Source organism: Sus scrofa, chromosome 11, assembly GCF_000003025.6.
Source record: "Sus scrofa isolate TJ Tabasco breed Duroc chromosome 11, Sscrofa11.1, whole genome shotgun sequence".
NCBI classification, from domain to species: Eukaryota; Metazoa; Chordata; class Mammalia; order Artiodactyla; family Suidae; genus Sus; species Sus scrofa.
Window position 1 is genome coordinate 4,736,178 of NC_010453.5, and position 20,152 is coordinate 4,756,329.

A 20,152-nucleotide genomic window follows, 5' to 3' on the forward strand; every position below is an offset into this window, starting at 1 on the left:
TCTCTTAATTGAATGGAAGTGTTTTCTCCTCCTCCAAAGAAATATTTAAAGCAGGTTTTGTGTTCAAATTCAGTGGGTGGTGTCTTTACTATTCCAAGTTTAATTTTTTTTTTCTTTCTGAAAGTTTGAGGTTGTTGAGCAATATAAAACGGACTCCTTGATAAGTACTGCCAGGTACTTGTTTATAAAACATTTGTACTAGTTTGAAAATAGTCTGAAGAATTACCTATTGTATTATAGTTAAACCCAAGGAAAGTTGATTACTCATAATTGCATCATAAATAGCTATGTTTCAAAGATTAGAAACTGAAACAGTTTATTTATTTATTTATTTATTTATTTTGTCTTCTTGACATTTCTTGGGCCGCTCCCACGGCATATGGAGGTTCCCAGGCTAGGGGTCCAATCGGAGCTGTAGCCTCCGGCCTACACCACAGCCACAGCAACTCGGGGTCCGAGCTGTGTCTGCAACCTACACCACAGCTCACGGCAACACCAGATCCTTAACCCACTGAGCAAGGGCAGGGATCGAACCCACAACCTCATGGTTCCTAGTCGGATTCATTAACCACTGCGCCACGAAGGGAACTCCCTGAAACAGTTACTTAAAAAACATTGTTTAAAGTACCCTCCTGCTTCTTTGTGAGTTATGTGCTGGTTCTTAGTTGTTGGTATCTTTCCTGCAGTAGTGTTCAGAAAAGTGTTTAAAATAACTATTTCAAAAAATAACTATTTCAAAGGCTAAACAGCATTTAATGTTCTGTGGCATTATAAGCACTTTGCTTAATGTACTTAAAAGATTGGAGGGGTTCCCCTGTGACACAACAGGTTAAGGATCAGGTGCCTCTACTGCTATGGCTCCAGTTCAAGCCCTGCCGCAGGTGTCACCAAAACTTTGAATAGGTATCTTTTGCCCATTTTACATAAAATGAAGCTAAAGCACAAATAACTTGCCAGCAGTTACAGGTGCAAAGCGTTGGACAAGGATTTGAACCCAGGCATCTTAGTCACTGGTGCTGTATTGCTGTCGTTGCCACCTTCCCCCCACCCTTTTTTCTTTGCTTTTTAGGGCTGCACCTATGGCATATGGAAGTTCCCAGGCTAATGGTGGAATCTGAGCTGCAGCTGCCGACTTATACACCACAGCTCACAGTAAAGCTGGGTCCTTAACCCACTAAGGCCGCGGATTGAATCCAAATCCTCATAGATACTAGTCAGATTCGTTACCGCTGAGCCACAGTGGGAATTCCCCTATTTATAACTTTAGTAAAGGCTGTGAATAGTTTAAAACCTTCGGTTTTATCTAGTGAACTTCAGTAGTAGTAGAGCTGCTTTGGAATCCAGCAAACCTGGTTTTAAATCTTGGTAAATTCCTATCCCAACGTAACTCAATAAATGGTGGTTATTAATTGCCCTTAAAAACTCACAGCATTGGGTTAAGAATCCTATTGCAGCTGTTCTGGTTGCCGTTGGGAGGAGCAGTTTAAATTAGTGGCCTCGCATTGCCACAGCTGTAGCTCAGATTCAGTCCCTGGCTGGGAACTTCTATATGTTACAGGCGTGGCTATTAAAAAAAATTCACATCCAGTGGTAGAGGGTTGTGTTTAAGTCTGCATTAGTCACTTTTATTTGCTACTACCACAGAAAATGAGAACCTTAGGACCTGCAGCAGTTGGCATTCCTATCTATCCTGTTTTTCAGTCTAAGTTGATGGCACCACTTAATGCACCCAATTGAAGTCATTTTAAACTATGGTCAGTCACTGCATGTTTTAAGAATTCTGTTTCCTGGAGTCCCGTCGTGGCTCAGCAGTAACAAACCCAACTAGTATCCACGAGGAGACAGGTTCGATCCTCAGTGGGTTGAGGATCCAGGATGGCTGTGAGCTGTGGCAGCTGCAGCTCTAATTTAACCCCTAGCCTGAGAACTTCTGTTTGTATAATCCTATTTCCTAAAGACCTTTCATAGCCATTTCTGCTTTCCTTTCTTGCCCCTTTAGTCTCACTCCATTTCTCCCTTAAACTACTATGGCAACTTCAAGGCTTATTGGTCCCCTTATTATGTTGTAAATTAACTATCACCCCCACCAAGGGTGGTTATGCAGATTCCGTAGGAATCCATGTAAAATGTGGTGTCGCAAATCCTCAGTAGCTGCCAGCTTTCACTTCATGATCTGCTCATGGAGAACTTGGCAGTTGGGGTTGATGGAATAAAATGCTCCTATCTTTGTTCCAAGACAGGGGTGTTTGCGTCCTTTCCTGGGCCTGAGATCAGGGGCTATGCCTTGTATTTTACACATAATAAAATACAAGGCACATAAAAACCTCTCAATGCTTCTTTTTTTTTGGGGGGGGGTCTTTTTTGCTATTTCTCGGGCCGCTCCCGTGGCATATGGAGGTTCCCAGGCTAGGGGTCCAATTGGAGCTGTAGCCACCGGCCTACACCAGAGCCACAGCAACACAGGATCCGAGCCGCGTCTGCAACCTACACCACAGCTCACGGCAACGCCGGATCCTTAACCCACTGGGCAAGGGCAGGGATCAAACCCACAACCTCATGGTTCTTGGTCGATTTGCTAACCACTGCGCCACGATGGGAACTCCTCAATGCTTTTTTTTTTTTTTTTTTTTTTTTTTAATGTATAGGCATCTTTATTTTATGTCCAGTTTTATTTTTCTGTGAATTTTCTGAATTTTGAGGAGTAACCATTTTGCTCAGGAGTAATTTAGATTATTAAATCCCTCACGATGTGGAAAGATCAAGAGCTCTCACACATTTCTTTCTTTCTTTTTTTTTTTTTTGTCTTTTTGCTATTTCTTTGGGCCGCTCCCTCGGCGTATGGAGGTTCCCAGGCTAGGGGTCCAATTGGAGCTGTAGCCACCAGCCTACGCCAGAGCCACAGCAACGCAGGATCCGAGCCGCGTCTGCAACCTACACCACAGCTCACGGCAACGCCGGATCGTTAACCCACTGAGCAAGGGCAGGGACCGAACCCGAAACCTCATGGTTCCTAGTCCGATTCGTTAACCACTGCGCCACGCCGGGAACTCCTCTCACACATTTCTTTGTTCATTCTCTAGCAAGTCATGTTATCCTTGCTTTCTGTTGCTTCTGTAAAATGCGGGTATCATGTATGAGTTAGGAATTGGACCAAGTGCTTCCTAGATCCTTTAGCGAATGTCGAGTCTGTAAATTCATGTTTAACTGATCAAATGAAGTATAATTGTGACCCAACCCGCCAAAAGGATATGGGCGAGCAGGATAACCTTTGGTTCAAGAGGGCTGCTGAGGCTGCACGCGCCCGGCTCAGGGGAGTTGGTCAGTAGGGCGGGTGACCAGAGTGGGAACTCTCCCATCTGGTGTGTAGAGCAGCAGTTTTGTAAGACATCAGCCAATGGCAATACTGCGAATATGCATAAAACATGAGATTTCTCACACACACATTACTGAGTTTAAAAGGTGTTTTTCAGATTCTTGGTTCATTTTGATTGCTTTCCTAAAGGGTGGTAGCAGTTTGTATCCCATGAGTGAGTGAAAATGCTTGTCTGGGCACTCCCAGCATTGCTTATTAGAATTGGGTCTTTGCTAATCTGGTAGGAGAAAGTGTTGCATTATTGAGCTTGGCTTCTGGCAGCTTCTGAAACAGTGTCCTGGTTTCCTTTTACCGCCAGTGTAGTCTTTGTGGGGCCTTTCTGACCTCCAAATACGAGGTCCCTCTGTATTCCTACAAAGTCCTGTATCATCTGGCCGTTAATGTTGTACGCTTTCCAGTCCAAAGTCAGATTCTCTATGTTAGGGGATATTAGTGGCTCTGCCCAGGAAAGAGGTGGAGGTCACGCACCACTGAGGAAGTTGCAGTGCAGGAGGAGCAGCACAACCGCACGTCCTGTTTAAATCAAGGCAAAATGAGGCACCATAGAGTAAAAGGGAGAGTGGATGTTCACAGGGTTCTTGTTTTCCATTATTATTCACGGTCTCTTGTTTCCTTGACTTCCTCCCCCTACAGACTTGTGGGCGTCAGCAGATTGAACAAGTGGCTTCTCCTGTGCTTTCCTAATTTCTTTAGTAGCTGAATTTCCCAGGCCCCCACTGCAAATCCGGCTACCGCCGACACTGCCATAAAGGAACTATTCCGAAAGGTTTCCCGGTCTTCCTTGATGTTCCACGTCTCACTCATTTGGAAAGCTCTGTGCACTCGCACATGGATGGAGCACGATGTATGGAGGCCCCTGATGGATGTCGAGTGCCTGGATCGGACAGTAGTTACATTAATTTTTTGAGGAACCTCCATACTGTTTGCATAGTGGCTGCATCAATTATAGGCCCACAAGCGCACAAGGAATCCCTTTTCTCCATATCCTTACCCACAATTTTTTTTTTTTTTTCTCTTTTTAGGGACGCACCTGCAGCATATGGAGGTTTAAGAGTTACTACAAAATGATGGCTGTAATTCCCTGTGATGTGCCATGTAACCTTCATAGACACAGTTGTTTATTTTTGTGTTTTTTTATTTTGGTGGCGTCTTTTGCTATGTGGAAGTTTTTTAGTTTGATATTGTCCCATTTGTTTTTGTTTCATTCTTTTGCATGTTTTGGCTTTCCCAGTGCCAATTATTGAAAGGACTGTCCATTCTCCATTATATATTGTTGGTTCCTTTGTCATAAATTAATTGTCCATACATGTTTGGGAAAAAGAAAAGGTATTTATTTTATTTATTATTACTTTTTTTATCTTTTTGCCATTTCTAGGGCCGCTCCCGCGGCATATGGAGGTTCCCAGGCTAGGGGTCTAATCGGAGCTGTAGCCACAGGCCTATGCCAGAGCCACAGCAATGAGGGATCCGAGCCGCATCTGCAAACTACACCACAACTCACAGCAACACCGGATCGTCAACCCACTGAGCAAGGGCAGGGTCCGAACCCGCAACCTCATGGTTCCTAGTCAGATTCGTTAACCACTGCGTCACGACGGGAACTCCAGAAAAGGTATTTAAATAGAAAAGTAAGAAATAAAACTATTTGCAGATGACGTGATGCTATACATGGAAAGCCCCAAAAGCTCCATCAGAAACTTTTAGAATAAAATGTATTCATTGGTTTAGGATTTAAAACCTATGTAGAGAAGTTATGTTTTTATAGAAGAAATATTGAGAGTTCCTGTTGTGGTTCAGCAGTTAACAGATCTTGACTAGCAACCATAAGGATGCAGATCCCATCCCTGGCCTTGCTCAGTGGCTTAAGGATCCGACGTTGCCCTGAGCTATGGTGTAGATCACAGACTTGGTTCGGATCCTGTGTTGCTGTGGCTGTGGTGTAGGCCAGCAGCTACAGCTCCAATTCGACCCCTATCCTGGGAACCTCCATACACCGCAGGTATGGCCAGAAAAAGTGTAAAAAAGAAAAAAAATTCAGAGAATCCCACTTAAAATTTCATTTAAAAAAAATTTAGAGGAGTTCCCGGCGTGGCGCAGTGGTTAACGAATCCGACTAGGAACCATGAGGTTGCGGGTTCGGTCCCTGCCCTTGCTCAGTGGGTTAACGATCCGGCGTTGCCGTGAGCTGTGGTGTAGGTTGCAGACGCGGCTCGGATCCCGCATTGCTGTGGCTCTGGCGTAGGCTGGGGGCTACAGCTCCGATTCGACCCCTAGCCTGGGAACCTCCATATGCCACGGGAGCGGCCCAAGAAATAACAGCAAAAAAAAAAATTTAGAAATAGAGGAGTTCCTGTCATGGTGCAGAGGAAATAAATCTGACCAGGCTCCATGAGGTTGAGGGTTTGATCCCTGGCCTCCCTCAGTGGGTTAAGGATCTGGTATTGCTATCAGGTGTAGGTTGCAGATGCGGCTCGGATCTTATGTTGCTGTGGCTGTGGTGTAGGCTGGCAAATGTAGCTCCTATTGGACCCCTAGCTTAGGAACCTCCATATGCCACAGGTGTGGCCCTAAAGACAAAAAGCAAAAAAAAAAAAAAAAAAAAAAAAAAACCCACTAGAAATAAATGGAAGGGGGTAGAAGACATACATTGAACTGAGACGTAGGTCACAGAAATTGAAGACACAAATGAGAAGATAGTTCATGCTCATGGACTGGAAGAAAATACTGTTAAAATGCCTCTACTACCCAAAATAATCTACAGATTCTGTGCAATCCTGATAAAAATTACAATAGTATTTTTCTTTTTTTTTTTTTAACAGAACTAAAATAGTTAATTTCTGATTATCAGAACAGTGTGGTGTTCATATAGGAACAGATGAGAGATCAATGGAACAGAATTGAGAACCCAGCTATAATCCTGTTCAGATTAAGTTCGTTGCAGTTGTACCGGAGTTCTCACCCCAGCCTGCTCTTGTCATTCCATTTATGGGACCAGTGTTCTCTGTCTTGCTCTCCACACTCTGGTGCCAAGATTTGAAATCAGAGGGCTTGCTTTTGGATAAGTGACTAAACTTGTCCAGATCTCAACTTAGAAGATAATTTTTGGAGTTCTCTTGTTGCACTGCAGGTTAAGGATCTGGCTTTTTTTTTTTTTCCTTTATTGCTGTGGCTTGGGATCATGGCTGTGGTGAAAGTTGGGTTCCTGATTTAGGAACTTCGGCATGCTGCAGGCACAGCCCCTCGCCCCCAAAAAAGGACACTTTTACCCATTACACAGGATACGGATTAAGAATTAAGATGGAGTTCTCTTGCGGCACAGCAGGTTAAGGATCCAGCGTCACTGCAGCAGTTCTGGTTTGATCCCCGACCCGGGGACTTCCACAGGCTGTCCCTGTGGGTGCCCCCGCCCCCCAAAAGGGAAGATAATTGAGAAATTTTTTTGTGTGAACTCAACAGCAATGTATAAACGTTTAATTCACAATGGGGATGTTTGTGAAAGCAGGCAAGAGTGTCTTACATGTTGTCCTCTCAGTAAATGTTTGATTAATAGCTGTTCTTCGTGTTCTGTACCAGCCCTTAAAGCAGAGAGTAGAGTTTCAGTGATTTGTGGCTTTTGAATTGAAATAAAGTAGGGAGCAGGTAGAGGACAGAGGCACATTTTTTTTTTTTTTTTTTTGGCTGGCGAAAGTACCTGAAGGCAGAGTCAGAGCCTTCAGCATCAGTATTCAGGGATTGAGGATAGACAGAGATGGTTAATGTGGGGTGATAAATGGTGCTAAAAGATATTAGCCCCTGGGAGAGTTTCGACTGAGGGCTAGAAATCAAGTTTATTCAACTAATGAAGAGTTAATAGCTTGCCAAGCCTGATGCTATTTGCACATTACCAAATTCTACCCTGCAGACTCATTCTAAACACCCACAGATTTGTGTATTCATATCTGTGCCTACACATTTCTATTATCTTTTTAAAACCACTTCAGCATGCCTGTGTTATATTGTTTGCACCACAATTTTACGTAACTCTGGACACAAACCCAAAATGAAATGGAATGCAAGCAGCAACAACTTAGAAAAGGCTATTTATAATTCCACTGTTGAGTAACAATGTCTGCATTAAAAGGTCATAGATGATCTTGTATGTTTGCAAATGCAAAGAACTTTCCAAGAGGAATGGATTAGCATGGATCCCGATTGAATCCAGTTGATTCCATCGTGCGTGATGCAATGGATCCCGATTGAATCCAGTCTGAGCAAAAGGGCAGTATAAGTGCAAAATGCAACATAAGCATCACCCGGCAGGGGACAATCTCGGGCATCTTCCTTATGAGGCCTCCGCAGCCTAAAATGATCCTAAGGGACTGAGGTGAAGAGAGAAGCTCCTGATTCAGCCAAGAAAGGGCTCTCTTCCCTTGAAGTTCTGCGTTTTTACTTCAGGAACGTGAAGGGTGTTTGTGGAGGATCCCAGCGACTGTTGCTCAGCGGGGGATCCCCTCTTCCACTGCTTGGTTTCTAAGGGGTAGCAACGCGTGTAGCCTCCAGGGAGATGCTGGGCTTCAGGTCTTTCCAGTCAAGCTGGAGTTGAATGGGACACTGCCTTGGGAACAGCCAAAGGGCAGTGCAGCTGAAACAAGCAGTTCATCTCAGGGCAGCCCCTGGACCACTTTTTTTTTTTTTTTTTTTTTTTTTTTTTTTTTGGTCTTTTTTTTCTAGGGCTGCTCCCACGGCATAGGGAGTTTCCCAGGCTAGGGGTCGAATTGGAGCTGTAGCCACCGGCCTACACCACAGCTCACGGCAACGCCAGATCCTTAACCCACTGAGCAAGACCAGGGATCGAACCTGCAACCTCATGGTTCCTAGTCAGATTCCTTAACCCCGAGCCCCAACAGGAACTCCTGCTGGACCGCTGATAAAGTCAAGGTGTTAGATACTGGTTATGCACGTGACTTCTGTCTTCTCCAGTTCACAGAGTGAAGACACCATCCATCACTGAGTCGGTGTGAACTCTCAGTAGGGACCTCGAAAGGCTGAGGTATCACTGTGAGCTGGGCACCCAAGACAAACTCTAGAGCCCCTGCCTCCTGGGAGACAGACAAATAAATACTCCACCAGGAAATAAGGACAGCTGGGATCAGTGCTGCTGACGAGAGGGCCCTGAGAGGGAGTAACTGCTGTGGGGTGGCTGCAGTGAGGAGAGCGCGCTTCCCCGAGGGAGGGACAAGTAAACCAGTCCCCATCTGTTTCTTCAAGTGAGAAGTGAGAGCAGGAGGGCTGGAGAGGGAGACGGAAATGGAGGCAGTAGGAGTGACGGAACTTGGCCATCAATCCCTGTGCAAGCGAGAGGGGTTAGAGTTCAGGCCTCCGGTGGCCCGACTGGGACTCTGGGCTGGAGGAGTCGCTGGGCTCCCGGGTGGGCAGAGGCGCATTCGTTAGTGTGGTGGATGCAGAAGTGGACTCTTCTCCTTGCCCGTCTCTGCCTCTCAGCCTTTCCTATGAGACCTTGCAGCTCCGTTCGCCAAGGAGTGCAGGGCGTTTCCCCAGCCCTTGAATTTGGGCTGGCCCTGTGACTTGCTTTGGCCAGCCATGCAGCAGGGCTGATGGGTCCACACTGGAGCCTAGGTCTCTGGAGGCCTGGTACACTTCCACTCACGCTCTTGGGACTCTGCTCAGCCTGCATGATTCTGGAGAAACATGTGACTCAGACACTGCCCGCCCCCACCCCCCACCCCCGGCCCCGCCAGCTGACTATTGGTCAGCTGTATCAGGACAGCTGTTCTGGAGCCACTAGCCAGCACTCCCTCTGACCCACCATCCTGCACTCTCCCCCTCCTCCCATTCCCAGCTCACCACAGCCAGCTCTCTGCAGATACACGAAAGGATGAGTGTGTCAACATCAGCCAAGCCTGGCCTGGGTGAGGTCGTCACTGACCCACAGACTTGTGAGCAACTGTGAGGGGCTGTTTTAAGGCATTCAGTTTAGTGCAGTTTGTCAAGCAGCGAAGGCTGATACGAGCAGGATGGAGAGGGGCCAGTAAGGATGGGAATGCCGGTACCGCAATTGGACCTGTGAGGCTAGAGCAGGGGTGGCCAGAGGCATGAAAGCGTTCCAGCCCAGCAAGGATAAAATCCCAAGATTGTTTTTGCCCGGCCACGGTGGGCACCAAGACAGCCGGGATTTGACTTTGGTGTCCTCTTCCTCGCACCTCCACGCCCACCCTAAACTCCACTTTATACCTTGAAGTAGGTGCTTGAATAATGAAGCAAATGCACGACTCAAGTCATAGGACTGTATTTGATGGAGAATTAGTCTAGGGCCAGCGCCCTCAGTGGATGGATGGAATGCCTAGAGAGCGCTGAGTAATGAGTCCAGTCAACCAGCGCCAGCAGCCAGGGCCTGCGCTGTAAGCAATTACTGCCCCCAAGGAGGGGGGGGTCTTCGCAAATCTGGAGTCAGGGCTCTTTCCCACTCCTCTCTTTTAGCTAATAATGTCACCCCGCAGCAGCTTTCCAAAATAAAAAGGTTAACACTTGGCAGGAATTTATCCTTCCTATCATTGCAAAAAAGGCGGCTGTCTGCCCTTTTTCCTCTTTGCTTCGTCCCCCAGCTCATAATTCTGATCTCAGTTTCTCCCACTGGTCTAGTGATCCAGGCTCGCCTCTGTGGGACAGAGGGGGCCGCCAGGGCTCTGCGGCACAGTGGAGGCTGGATCTCTAGGGCCCGGGGGCTGGAGCCGCGCAGGTGCCCGCAGAGCGCGTCAAACGGCTGGGCGATACGCACGCCGCGGTGACGGTACCTAAGCTCTGCGGCTCCGCCCCCTCCGCGCCGCTGCGGGAAGGGGAGGAGCCAGAGGCAGCTCCCACGTCCCCCGCCCCGCCCCGCGCGCCCAGCCCTTTAAAAGAGCCGGCCTGGACAGCGGCCCGGGCCGCCGCGGTCCCCGCACAAAGGTGTCCCTGCCTCGGACCGTGCGCTCCATGCGGCCGCCCACCATGTCCGGGCACTTTCTGCTCGCGCCCATCCCCGAGTCCTCCTCGGACTACCTCCTGCCCAAGGACATCAAACTGGCCGTGCTGGGCGCCGGCCGCGTGGGCAAGAGCGGTGAGTGCCCCGGGGACAAGTCAGGACTGGGGGAGAGCCGGGCTCCCGGCAGAGGGGAGGTCAGGGCGCAGGGAGGACCCGGACGTGTCTGAGACCGTGCCGGCCTCCCTTCGTCCACCCTCCCGGTCTCCCGCTGCTTCCCCGCAGCTTCCCCTTAGGGGCGTTCGCCAGGTGGGCACCTGTTGAAGAATGGGGGCTGGTGCGGCAGATGGCGCACCCACCTCAAAACCCGCGGGAAGCCATGGCCCCATCCGTGGCTTTGCAGAGCCTGAGGCTGCGGGCAGTAGCCGCGGCCTGGCACGCCCTCATCTCCCCGAGACCGTCCGGGTTCGACCTTCTGGTCCGAGTCCTTGAGGTGATTTTCCTATCTTTCCAGCAATGATCGTGCGCTTCCTGACCAAGAGATTCATTGGCGATTACGAACCGAATACAGGTTAGATTCATTTCGTGCTATTGAGGCTGCTGGCTCTGATTTTCTTTTTCCCGATGAGCGTGTGAGAATTGACAAACCAAACTCTCCCTCTTTCTCCAGGCAAGTTGTACTCTCGGCTTGTGTGCGTGGAGGGAGACCAGCTCTCCTTGCAGATCCAGGACACTCCCGGGGGCATCCAGGTAGGGACAGCCCGGAGCAGATGCCTCTCCCGCTGCCCCTGAACCCCTGAGCCAGGTGTCTAAACACGCCTGTTGTGCGTGTAGGTGCAGGAGGCGGCTGTCCCCAGGTGGGGCCAGTCCTTGCGGTGTTAGAAACCCTCCGAAATGCGGGGCGGGGAGGGAGAGTGGGTGGTTAGAGGCCGCCTCCACTTGTCCGCCACCTCGGAAAGTGATGCTTAATTTCTCTTTGCAGCCCTGGCCGGGGGCATCGCTGGTTACACCGGTCTCACCACCTGTCAGAGCTCAAACCCTGAACACAGCTATGGGGACGGGCCTGGGGAGAGGGTTTTCTCTCCTAGCAAGGGCAGCCCAAGTGCTCCTGTTTCTAGCTGTTCCTCCGCAGTAGTTGCTATTGGATAACCTCTTGGTGAGCAGTCAGGAATGTAACTTGATTAACAAGTTACTAATTGCTCTCCCTTCTAGGGCTTGCGGAAGGACAGAAAAGAGGAATTTGTTTCTGTAACATTCTCAAGAAGGACATGCTAAAAATATTTTTATGGGCTTGGGAAGAGATATTTATCTTGGCTTATTTTCAAAGTTTTGTTTATTCTGAATTGGTTCCCTAAAAATTGCACCATCCTGAGTTGAAAGTTCTCATTGAAGTCATTCTTCAGTCAATCAGCCCCTTGGTTAATCACAGACTACCTGCCAAGCAAAGGGGTTAAAAGAAATGCATTGTAACAGCTAATAAAACCATCCAGGCAGGGAGCTTGCCTGAGAACTGGCCCTTCCATCTCCGAAGCGTCCGTCCTTCTGCAGAAGCTGGAGAGAACCTGACAACTATATTTAGTGATGTCTTTTTCAAATATTCTTTCAAGAGCGGCTTTGATGTTCTCTCTAGTCTCTCCCACCGAGGGCTTCCTTGATCCCAGCTCTCTGTGCTCTTTTCAGGTCCAAGACGGCCTCACCCAGGCAGTGGACTCGCTGTCCAAGTGCGTGCAGTGGGCAGAGGGCTTCCTGCTGGTCTATTCCATCACAGACTATGACAGCTACCTGTCCATCCGCCCCCTGTACCAGTACATCCGGAAGGTCCATCCCGACTCGAAGGCCCCCATCGTCATCGTGGGCAACAAGGGGGACCTTCTGCACGCCCGGCAGGTGCAGACGTGTGATGGTGTCCAACTGGCCAACGAGCTGGGCAGCCTCTTCCTGGAAATTTCCACCAGTGAAAACTACGAAGACGTCTGTGATGTGTTTCAGCATCTCTGCAAGGAAGTGAGCAAGCTGCACAGCCTCGCCGGGGAGAGGAGAAGAGCCTCCATCATCCCTCGGCCGCGCTCCCCCAACATGCAGGACCTGAAGAGGCGCTTCAAGCAGGTTCTGTCCTCCAAGGCCAAAGCCCCCTCTGCCCTGGGGTAGACTCACATCCCAGGAACAAGGCTCCTCTTGGTGACTCATTCATGCAGCTACAAAGACTGGGGGTCGCCCTTTTTAACCACCCATTCAGAGTTTATTTTTATACAGACTGTTGGTTTTCAAGTGTATGTGTATTTCTGAAAATTCAGTGATCGCCTAGAAGTTGGATAGTTTTTTTAATAACATTTTTTTTTTTTTACTGTAACTGCTAGCCACTTTTCCATTAAAGGCAAATGGCAACATTGCTCCTTGTTTTTAAATGTCTTTTTATAGAAATCATACTTGCACTAGAGCCCAGAACTGCTCCCAGCTTGCCCTTGGTCTGAACTGTGATTGGTGGCTTTGGCAGGGAGGGCTGGGGGGGAGAGGCAATCTGCTGTGGGAGAGATGAGAGCCTGTGGGGGAGGAAAGGAATTTGAATAACTGCAGGATGTCTTTAATGAGGGCACTTTGCCAGGCATGAAGTCGACACCCTGTGATTTTCAAGGGAAGGGGTTTATTGTGCGCAGATGCCAAAAAATTATAACATGAATAACATTATTTATGGGTGCAAATGGAAATTTATCCTCTCTACCCATATTAAAAAAACAAGCTCGGAGTTCCCTGATGGCCTAGTGATGAAAGGATTTGGTGCCCCTGCTGTGGCCAGGGTTCCATCCCTGGCCCGGGGACCACTGCATGCCACAGGCATGGCCAAAACCAAAAACGAACAGGAGTTCCCATTGTGGCTCAGTGGGTGCAGCCCTGGAAAAGACAAAAAACAAAACAAAACAAAACGGGAGTTCCCACTGTGGCCTGCGGGATCAGCGATGTCTCTGCAGCACTGGGATGCAGTTTTGATCCCAGGCCAGGCACAGTGGGTTAAGGATCCAGCATTGCTGCAGCTGCGGTTTAAGTCACAACTGTGGTTTCTGTCTGATTCCCCCCCCCCCGCTCCCGGGGAACTCCATATGCCTTGAAGCAGCCAGAAAAGAAAGCAAACAAACAAATCTCTTTTCTGGCATTTCTTTTCTTTTTTTTTTTTTTCCTTTTTCTTTTTTGCTTTGCTTTTCAGGGCCGCATCCGCTGCATATGGAGTTTCCCAGGCTAGGGGGTCAAGTCAGCTACAGCTGTGGGCCTACACCACAACCACAGCAAACCAGATCCAAGCCACATCTGTGACCTATACCACAGCTCTCGGCAACACCGGATCCTTAACCCACTGAGTGAAGCCAGGGATCGAACCAGCCACCTCACTGTTCCTAGTCGGATTCTTTTCCACTGCACCACAATGGGAACTCCTCTTTCCCAGAATTTCCCTTGTCAGCAAGTGCACCCTCCCTGTCTCCCTGAGCCTCAGCAGTGGGATGCCTGTCTCTCTGCAATTTCTCCCTAAAGCATCACTCAGCCTTAGTCCAGGCCTTTTACAGCTCTTGGCTGGACTGGGAGGCAAGAGAGGTGGCCTCTGACCCTTTGTTCACCCAGAACCGCCTCACCCAAACCCACCATGATCCTTCATTGAGAAAACGCAGCAGGAGTTCCTGTGGTGGCACGGCGGAAACAATCCGCTTAGGAACTATGAAGTTGCAAGTTCAATTCCTGGCCTCGCCTAGTGGGTTAAGGATCTGGCATTGCCATGAGCTGTGATGTAGGTTGCAGATGTGGCTTGGATCCCGTGTGGCTGTGGCTGTAGCCAGCAGTTGTAGCTCCGATTTGACTCCTCGCCTGGGAACCTCCATATGCCACAGGTGCAGCCCTAAAAAGTTAAAAAAAAAAAAAAGAGAGAGAGAGAAAACGCAGCAGTTTCCCCTTAGGTACTGGATAAAATATAAACACGAGGCGTGGAATCAGGAGCATTCACCCACTTCTCCAGCGTCTTCCTCCTCTGCTTCCATCCATTCCAACAAGCTCTGCCTTTCCCACGCTTCCCAGCGCTTTCATGCCTTCCTGTTTTGTCCTGGTCTCCACCAAAGCATCTTTCAAGTCCCGAGTCACGTGGTGCTTTCAGCGCCTTCTCTGAGTCTTCCTCTATTCCTGTAACATTTGGGTTATAACCCAACCTCTTCAGGAAGCTATTTGTCACCCCCGTTGGAAGGAGCACTCTGTGAGGGCAGTGACAACATTTTGTGACTTTGTATTCCAAGCTTCCAGCCCAGGGCTTGCACACAGACTAGTAGGTTTTCAGTAAATATTTGATGAATAAATGAGTGACCACAGGATTTTTGGTGCCAAGGACAATAGTGGCAGGTTACACATGAAAAAAACATGTCAATTCACTTCTGTAGAAAGAGGACAGGCGTTGTTCTGAATAGTTTTCTGTGTTTGTCTTTTTTTTTTTTTTTGGCTGTGCTCAGAGCATGTGGAAGTTCCCAGGGATTGAAACTGAGCCACAGCAACCACCTGAGGCACTGCTGTGATGGCACTGGATCCCTAACCCTAGGAGCCACCTGGGAACTCCTCCATTACCTTTATTTATTTATTTATTTATTTTCTGCCTTTTGTCTTTTCTAGGTCACATCTGCAGCCTATGGATGTTCCCAGGCTAGGGGTCTAATCAGAGCTGTAGCCACCAGCCTACACCACAGCCACAGCCACGCCAGATCCGAGCCACGTCTGCGACCTACACCACAGCTTACGGCAACACTGGATCCTCAACCCACTGATAGAGGCCAGGGATCGAACCCGCAACCTCATGGTTCCTACTCGGATTTGTTAGACACTGAGTCAGGGCGGGAACTCCTCCGTTATCTTTTAAATGCGCCTAATCCTTGCTCTTGGCATATCCTCGGAACAAAAAGAGTTCTTCTTATCATTAGCCGCTCCTGCTCCCTGCTGCCCATCTTAACATCGAGTGTGGACAGAACAGCTGACCCTCCTAACCCTGGCCAAGCCCACAGGGTGCTCCAATTGCACCTGTGCCGGGGCTCCTCTGCAGCAAGAGCTGAGCTCAAACATCCCATGGGAAAAACGTAAATCACAATGGAACAGCGCAGGAGGTTTCCCAAGGCGGCCCCTGAGCCAGCTGATCCAAGTGAGTGGCCTTGCGGACAGGAAGTGCCCTTGAGCTCTCCAGGGTCCAGAAGGACTCGAAGGGTCAGAAGATGAGTCATGGGGCAGTTCCCGAGGGAGGAGCAGCCTCTGTGCTCCAGCAGCTGGAGAGCCCAGCAGAATGCGCGCCCCAGGCCGCTCTCCTCCTTCGGCATCGCGGCTGATCATTTAGGCCGCATGGCTGATCATCCAGCCCCGCACAGGACCTGGCCTCCCCATCTGGGGGGACCGCAGTCTCTCCCTCCTGGCTCTCCTGACAGCAGCAGGACCCCTCGAGGGCCAGGTGCTTGGAGAGCATCCAGAAGGTTCCTGAGGTTGCAGGAGAGGGACCACGGGGTGTCAGGAGGCGGCTGGGGGCGGATGTTGTGGGATTTCTGTGTTGGGCAGTGGCTCTGAGGCCTTGGGCTTGACTGGGCAGTGCGGGAGCCCCTGGAGAGGAAGCTGGGTGCGGAGGCAGGCCCTTCTGTCTGGGTGGGCGGCGTCATCGGAGCCCTGAGCATCGTTATACTAACGCTGGGGTCAGAGCCGACACATCAGGCAGAACATCAAACCCTTGGGCGGCTGTGGACAGGACAATTTATACGTTTCCATCTAGCGGTTTTGCCTCAACGCCAAGGGTCCTCCTCAGCGCGGGGTCACCTCTATCCTCACGACGGAGGAGGAATGGCAGCGCCTCTGGTCCATCTTCACCCTGCCTCTCTTTCCATCGCCACCGCCCATCCTCCTGCTCAAGGCTCTGCTTTAATTCGGCCCTTAAACTGCAGACTGATTTAATTAATGCGCCTATCAGCGAGGTTCTGGAGGAATGGACAGGATCCAAATGGCCAAATTGTACCTTCCCTCTGCAAACATTCTGTGCTTCGCATGTGACTCAAGAAAAGCAAATGTAACTGATGGAAAAAGAAATCAATCGTAACAGAAGAAAATAGACTTGTTTGCCTGGTGTTGAGGTGAAGGGTACAATGGAAGTTCTAAAGTCTATCAATATTCATTTGGAGAAATAGATGAACTAGCAGGGGACGGTGAACAAAAGACCAAATAGAAAAGACCAGATGACTGTTCAGGCATGAATGTGGGACTCCAACAGCTTTTTTTTTTTTTGTCTTTTTTGTCTTTTCTAGGGCCACACCCACGGCATATGGAGATTCCCAGGCTAGGGGTTGAATCGGAGATGTAGCCGCCAGTCTTCGCCACAGCCACAGCAACATGGGATCCGAGCCGCGTCTGCGACCTACATCACAGCTCATGGCAAAGCCAGATCATTAAGCCACTGAGTGAGATCAGGAATCAAACCCGAAACCTCATGGTTCCTAGTCGGATTTTTTTTCCATGGTGCCATGATGGGGAACTCCCATTTCACTTTGTGGTGCAGAGAGACTGGCAGAACCTCTGCAGTGCCAGGATATAGGTTCAATCCCCTGCCCAGCACTACCTGGTGTTGCTGCAGCTGCTGTGTAGGTCACAACCTTGGCTTGGCTCTGATCCCTGGCCAGGGAACTCCGTATACCGAGGGACGGAATTAAAAAAAAAAAAAAAAAAAGGGAGATAATACTACCCATCAGGCAGAATTGTTGGCAGGGCCTGGCATATACAAGGTACCCAGATAGTTGTGTTGTCTCATGATCATTATTTTTTAAAGGTACATTTTTACATAATGAAGATGTCTTAGGAAAAAGAGAGCTTCTTGTGCTTGCTTGTGTCCACTAAAAGATATGAGCAATTGCTTCAAAAGATGTGATTTTTCCCATTTCGTATCTGGGAAAAAGAAGGTTTGCAGAGGAGCAGTTATTCCTTCAATAATAATGCCTAAGAATGATTGATCTTTAGTATGTGCTTATTCCTTGATTTTCTCAATAATCCTTTGGGTACAGTTATCATCACTCCCATCTTTCAGATGCAGAAATTGAGGCTCAGAGAGTTCACACCATGGCCCAAGGTCACATAAGCCAGGAAACTAGAAGGCCTGGCTTAAGGAAGAAGAAAGGATTCCTGCCCAGGCCTTTGGGGGGGTGCCAACATCTGTGGGAGCCTCCCAGGGATTCTGTTGCCAGGCACTGGAGCCCTGGAGGCGGAATCTGCATTTTAACGAGCTCCTGGAGAGGTCCGGTGGCTGGATGTCTCCTATTTGGAGCTTCTTGCAAAGTCCCAGTCTGGACTCACCTGAGGCCTCCTGGGAAGTCAGACTTGATGGAGGAAGGGGAGGTTGCCACACAAGGAGCAGCCAGGTGCCCCTGCTTTGGGCTTGGTGCTGTGGCTGGTGAGGCTGGTGACGCTGACCCAGGGCTCATCAGCACTGCCTGGCAGGGCTGTCCTTCTCTGAGGGCTCCCTCCCTGAGTCGCCGCTTTGAAAACCACCTTGGGTTGGGGGCTCTGGGCGGGAGGTTTGGTGGTGGGCACTACAGACACCCGTGGACCCCAGGGGTGCCCTCCCACTGGCTGCACTGTCGCCGACCAGCACCTGCAGGAAGAGCCGCCTCCGCCCCAGCCGCTCTGCTTTCTTTTCTCCTGGAGGCGGGAGGGCAGTTAGCATCTCCAAGGGGACGAGGAAGGGTAGCGAAGGTCACCTCCCCCTCCCGGGGGGGCTCTGGGAGTGAAAGGTTTCCCGCTGAGTGGGAAGAAGCCGGGAGCAGAAATTCACAATGCGCACTGCGGGCTCCGCAGGCTCAAAGGAGGCCGAGAAAGTAAGTATCTGGCATTTGCAGCATCTGCTGTGGTAGGTGGTCCTCGCCTGCTCCCAGACCTACATAAGGTGAAGCTCACTCCAGATGAGACCCAGCCGGCGAAACAATTGCCAAAGGCCACGACACAGTAAATGATGACAGCAGCAAGGGCCGGGCCAAGGCGTGTCCTGGGGCCCCTTAAAAATGAAACCAATATGTATCTGACACGGGGGACACTGGGGCTCTAAGATATTAGGCGAACCCCCAAATTCTGTTAGGAAATAGCGTGCCATGGGTCGAATTGTGTTCGTCCAAAAAACGATATAGTGGACGCTTATCTCAGAAGGCAATTTTATTTGGAGACAAGGGCCTTACAGAGATGATGGAGTTAAGATGAGGTTATTAAGGTGAGCCCTCATCCCCAGGTCAGGGGTCGAATCAGAGCTGCAGCCGCCGGCCTATCCCACAGCCACAGCAACTCAGAATCCGAGCCGCTTCTGCAACCTACACCACAGCTCACGGCAATGCTGGATCCTTAACCCACTGAGCAAGGCCCGGGATCAAACCCACAACCTCATGGTTCCTAGTCAGGTTGATTAACCACTGCGCCACGACGGGAACTCGACTGTGTCTTAACAATGAAGGGAAATCCGGTTATGGGCGGACATGCACGGTGGGAAGGCGAGGTGAAGAGTCAGGGAGAAAACCACACAAGGGTGAAGGCAGAGACTGGGTGCGGGCCCGCCAGCCAGGGAACCCAGAGCTGGAGGAAGGCCTGGAGCAGACTGCTCTGCAGGATCTTCAGAGGCGGTTTGGCCCAGCCCTCAACCTGATCTTGCCCTCTAGCCTCCGGACAAGGAGACAGTGTGTCTGTTGTGTGAGCCCCTGGTGGTGGTGCTTCGTTCCCAGAGTTAGGAAATGGCTGAGCCCACACAGAAGGGGAATTGCTCTGCACCCAGACTGGGGCCTTACCCACTGCACACCTGGCAGCCAGCCCTGGCAGAGCAGAAGGAAATAAGACTCTGCATTCCATTCTTGAGTTCTGGATTAGTGGGGGTTTTTTGGTCTTTTTTTGTCTTTTTAGGGCCACACACGTGGCATATTGAGGATTCTAGGCTAGGGGTTGAATAGGAGCTACAGCGGCTGGCCTACACCACAGCCACAGCAACGCAGGCTCCGAGCCGTGTCTGCAACCTACACCACAGCTCACAGCAATGTCAGATCCTTAACTCACTGAGTGAGGCCAGGGATCGAACCCACGTCCTCATGATTCCTAGTCGAATTCATTAACCACTGAGCCACGATGGGAACTCCCTTGAGTTCTGTATCAAGACGTGGGGCTAGCAGCCATCAAAGCCTTGAGTGACAGCCTGTAGCCCTGTCCTTACTGAACACGAAGTGTGTCTAGTAGGAAGAGCTGCTCTCAAAAGTAGGATGGCCTTAAACACCAGGAGACACCTGCACCGTTATCCAAACAGAATGCTGTGTGTTCCTCCCTGATGAGTCTGCTAATGTAGCATCTTTATTAAATCACACGAGGGCACAAGTGACTCCCCGAGTGATCTGATTCTCAGGCTTCATAAACAAGAAGGGGGCACCTGACTGGCAGGTTTGGACAGAAAGGCCTTGGTTGCTCGAATGGTCCAGCTGCATCGACTTGGCACAGTTAGAGCCCATCAGTCCTCACAACTCCCCAGGAAGGGACAGTCTGGCCGCCATAGACACCTCTCCTCATTGTCCCCAATCCCCCGCATGCTTTGGGAAGCTACACCTGTGGTGCTCACCTGTGGTTCTGCATCAGGGGCACTTGGGGGGTTATGGGGGGCTTGCAATAGGCTCTCACTGGGTCTCAGAGGCCCATCACAGGCCACAGGGTCGGCTTCGCTCAGCTCCAGGCCATCCCAGGTTTGAAAAGCAGTATCTGTGTGAGCCACCCGCATTCCGTGAATGGTTTACAATAAAGTCATTCAACTGGTGACAGATTTAGATGCT

General features: G+C 49.9%; 1 protein-coding gene across 1 annotated transcript; it reads left to right on the top strand.

Annotated features, from left to right (window-relative positions):
* Positions 10,231–12,718, top strand: RASL11A (RAS like family 11 member A). The gene is made up of 4 exons (XM_003482868.4): positions 10,231–10,466; positions 10,843–10,899; positions 10,999–11,078; positions 12,009–12,718. The coding sequence occupies exons 1-4, from the start codon at positions 10,343–10,345 to the stop codon at positions 12,474–12,476; spliced, it is 729 nt and encodes a 242-aa protein (XP_003482916.2). The 5' UTR covers positions 10,231–10,342; the 3' UTR covers positions 12,477–12,718.

Coding starts and splice junctions, on each gene's coding strand:
- RASL11A (XM_003482868.4), top strand. CDS start 10,343: ATGCGGCCGCCCACCATGTCCGGGCACTTTCTGCTCGCGCCCATCCCC. Junction 10,467..10,842: donor CGGCCGCGTGGGCAAGAGCG/GTGAGTGCCCCG, acceptor CTATCTTTCCAG/CAATGATCGTGCGCTTCCTG. Junction 11,079..12,008: donor ACACTCCCGGGGGCATCCAG/GTAGGGACAGCC, acceptor TGCTCTTTTCAG/GTCCAAGACGGCCTCACCCA.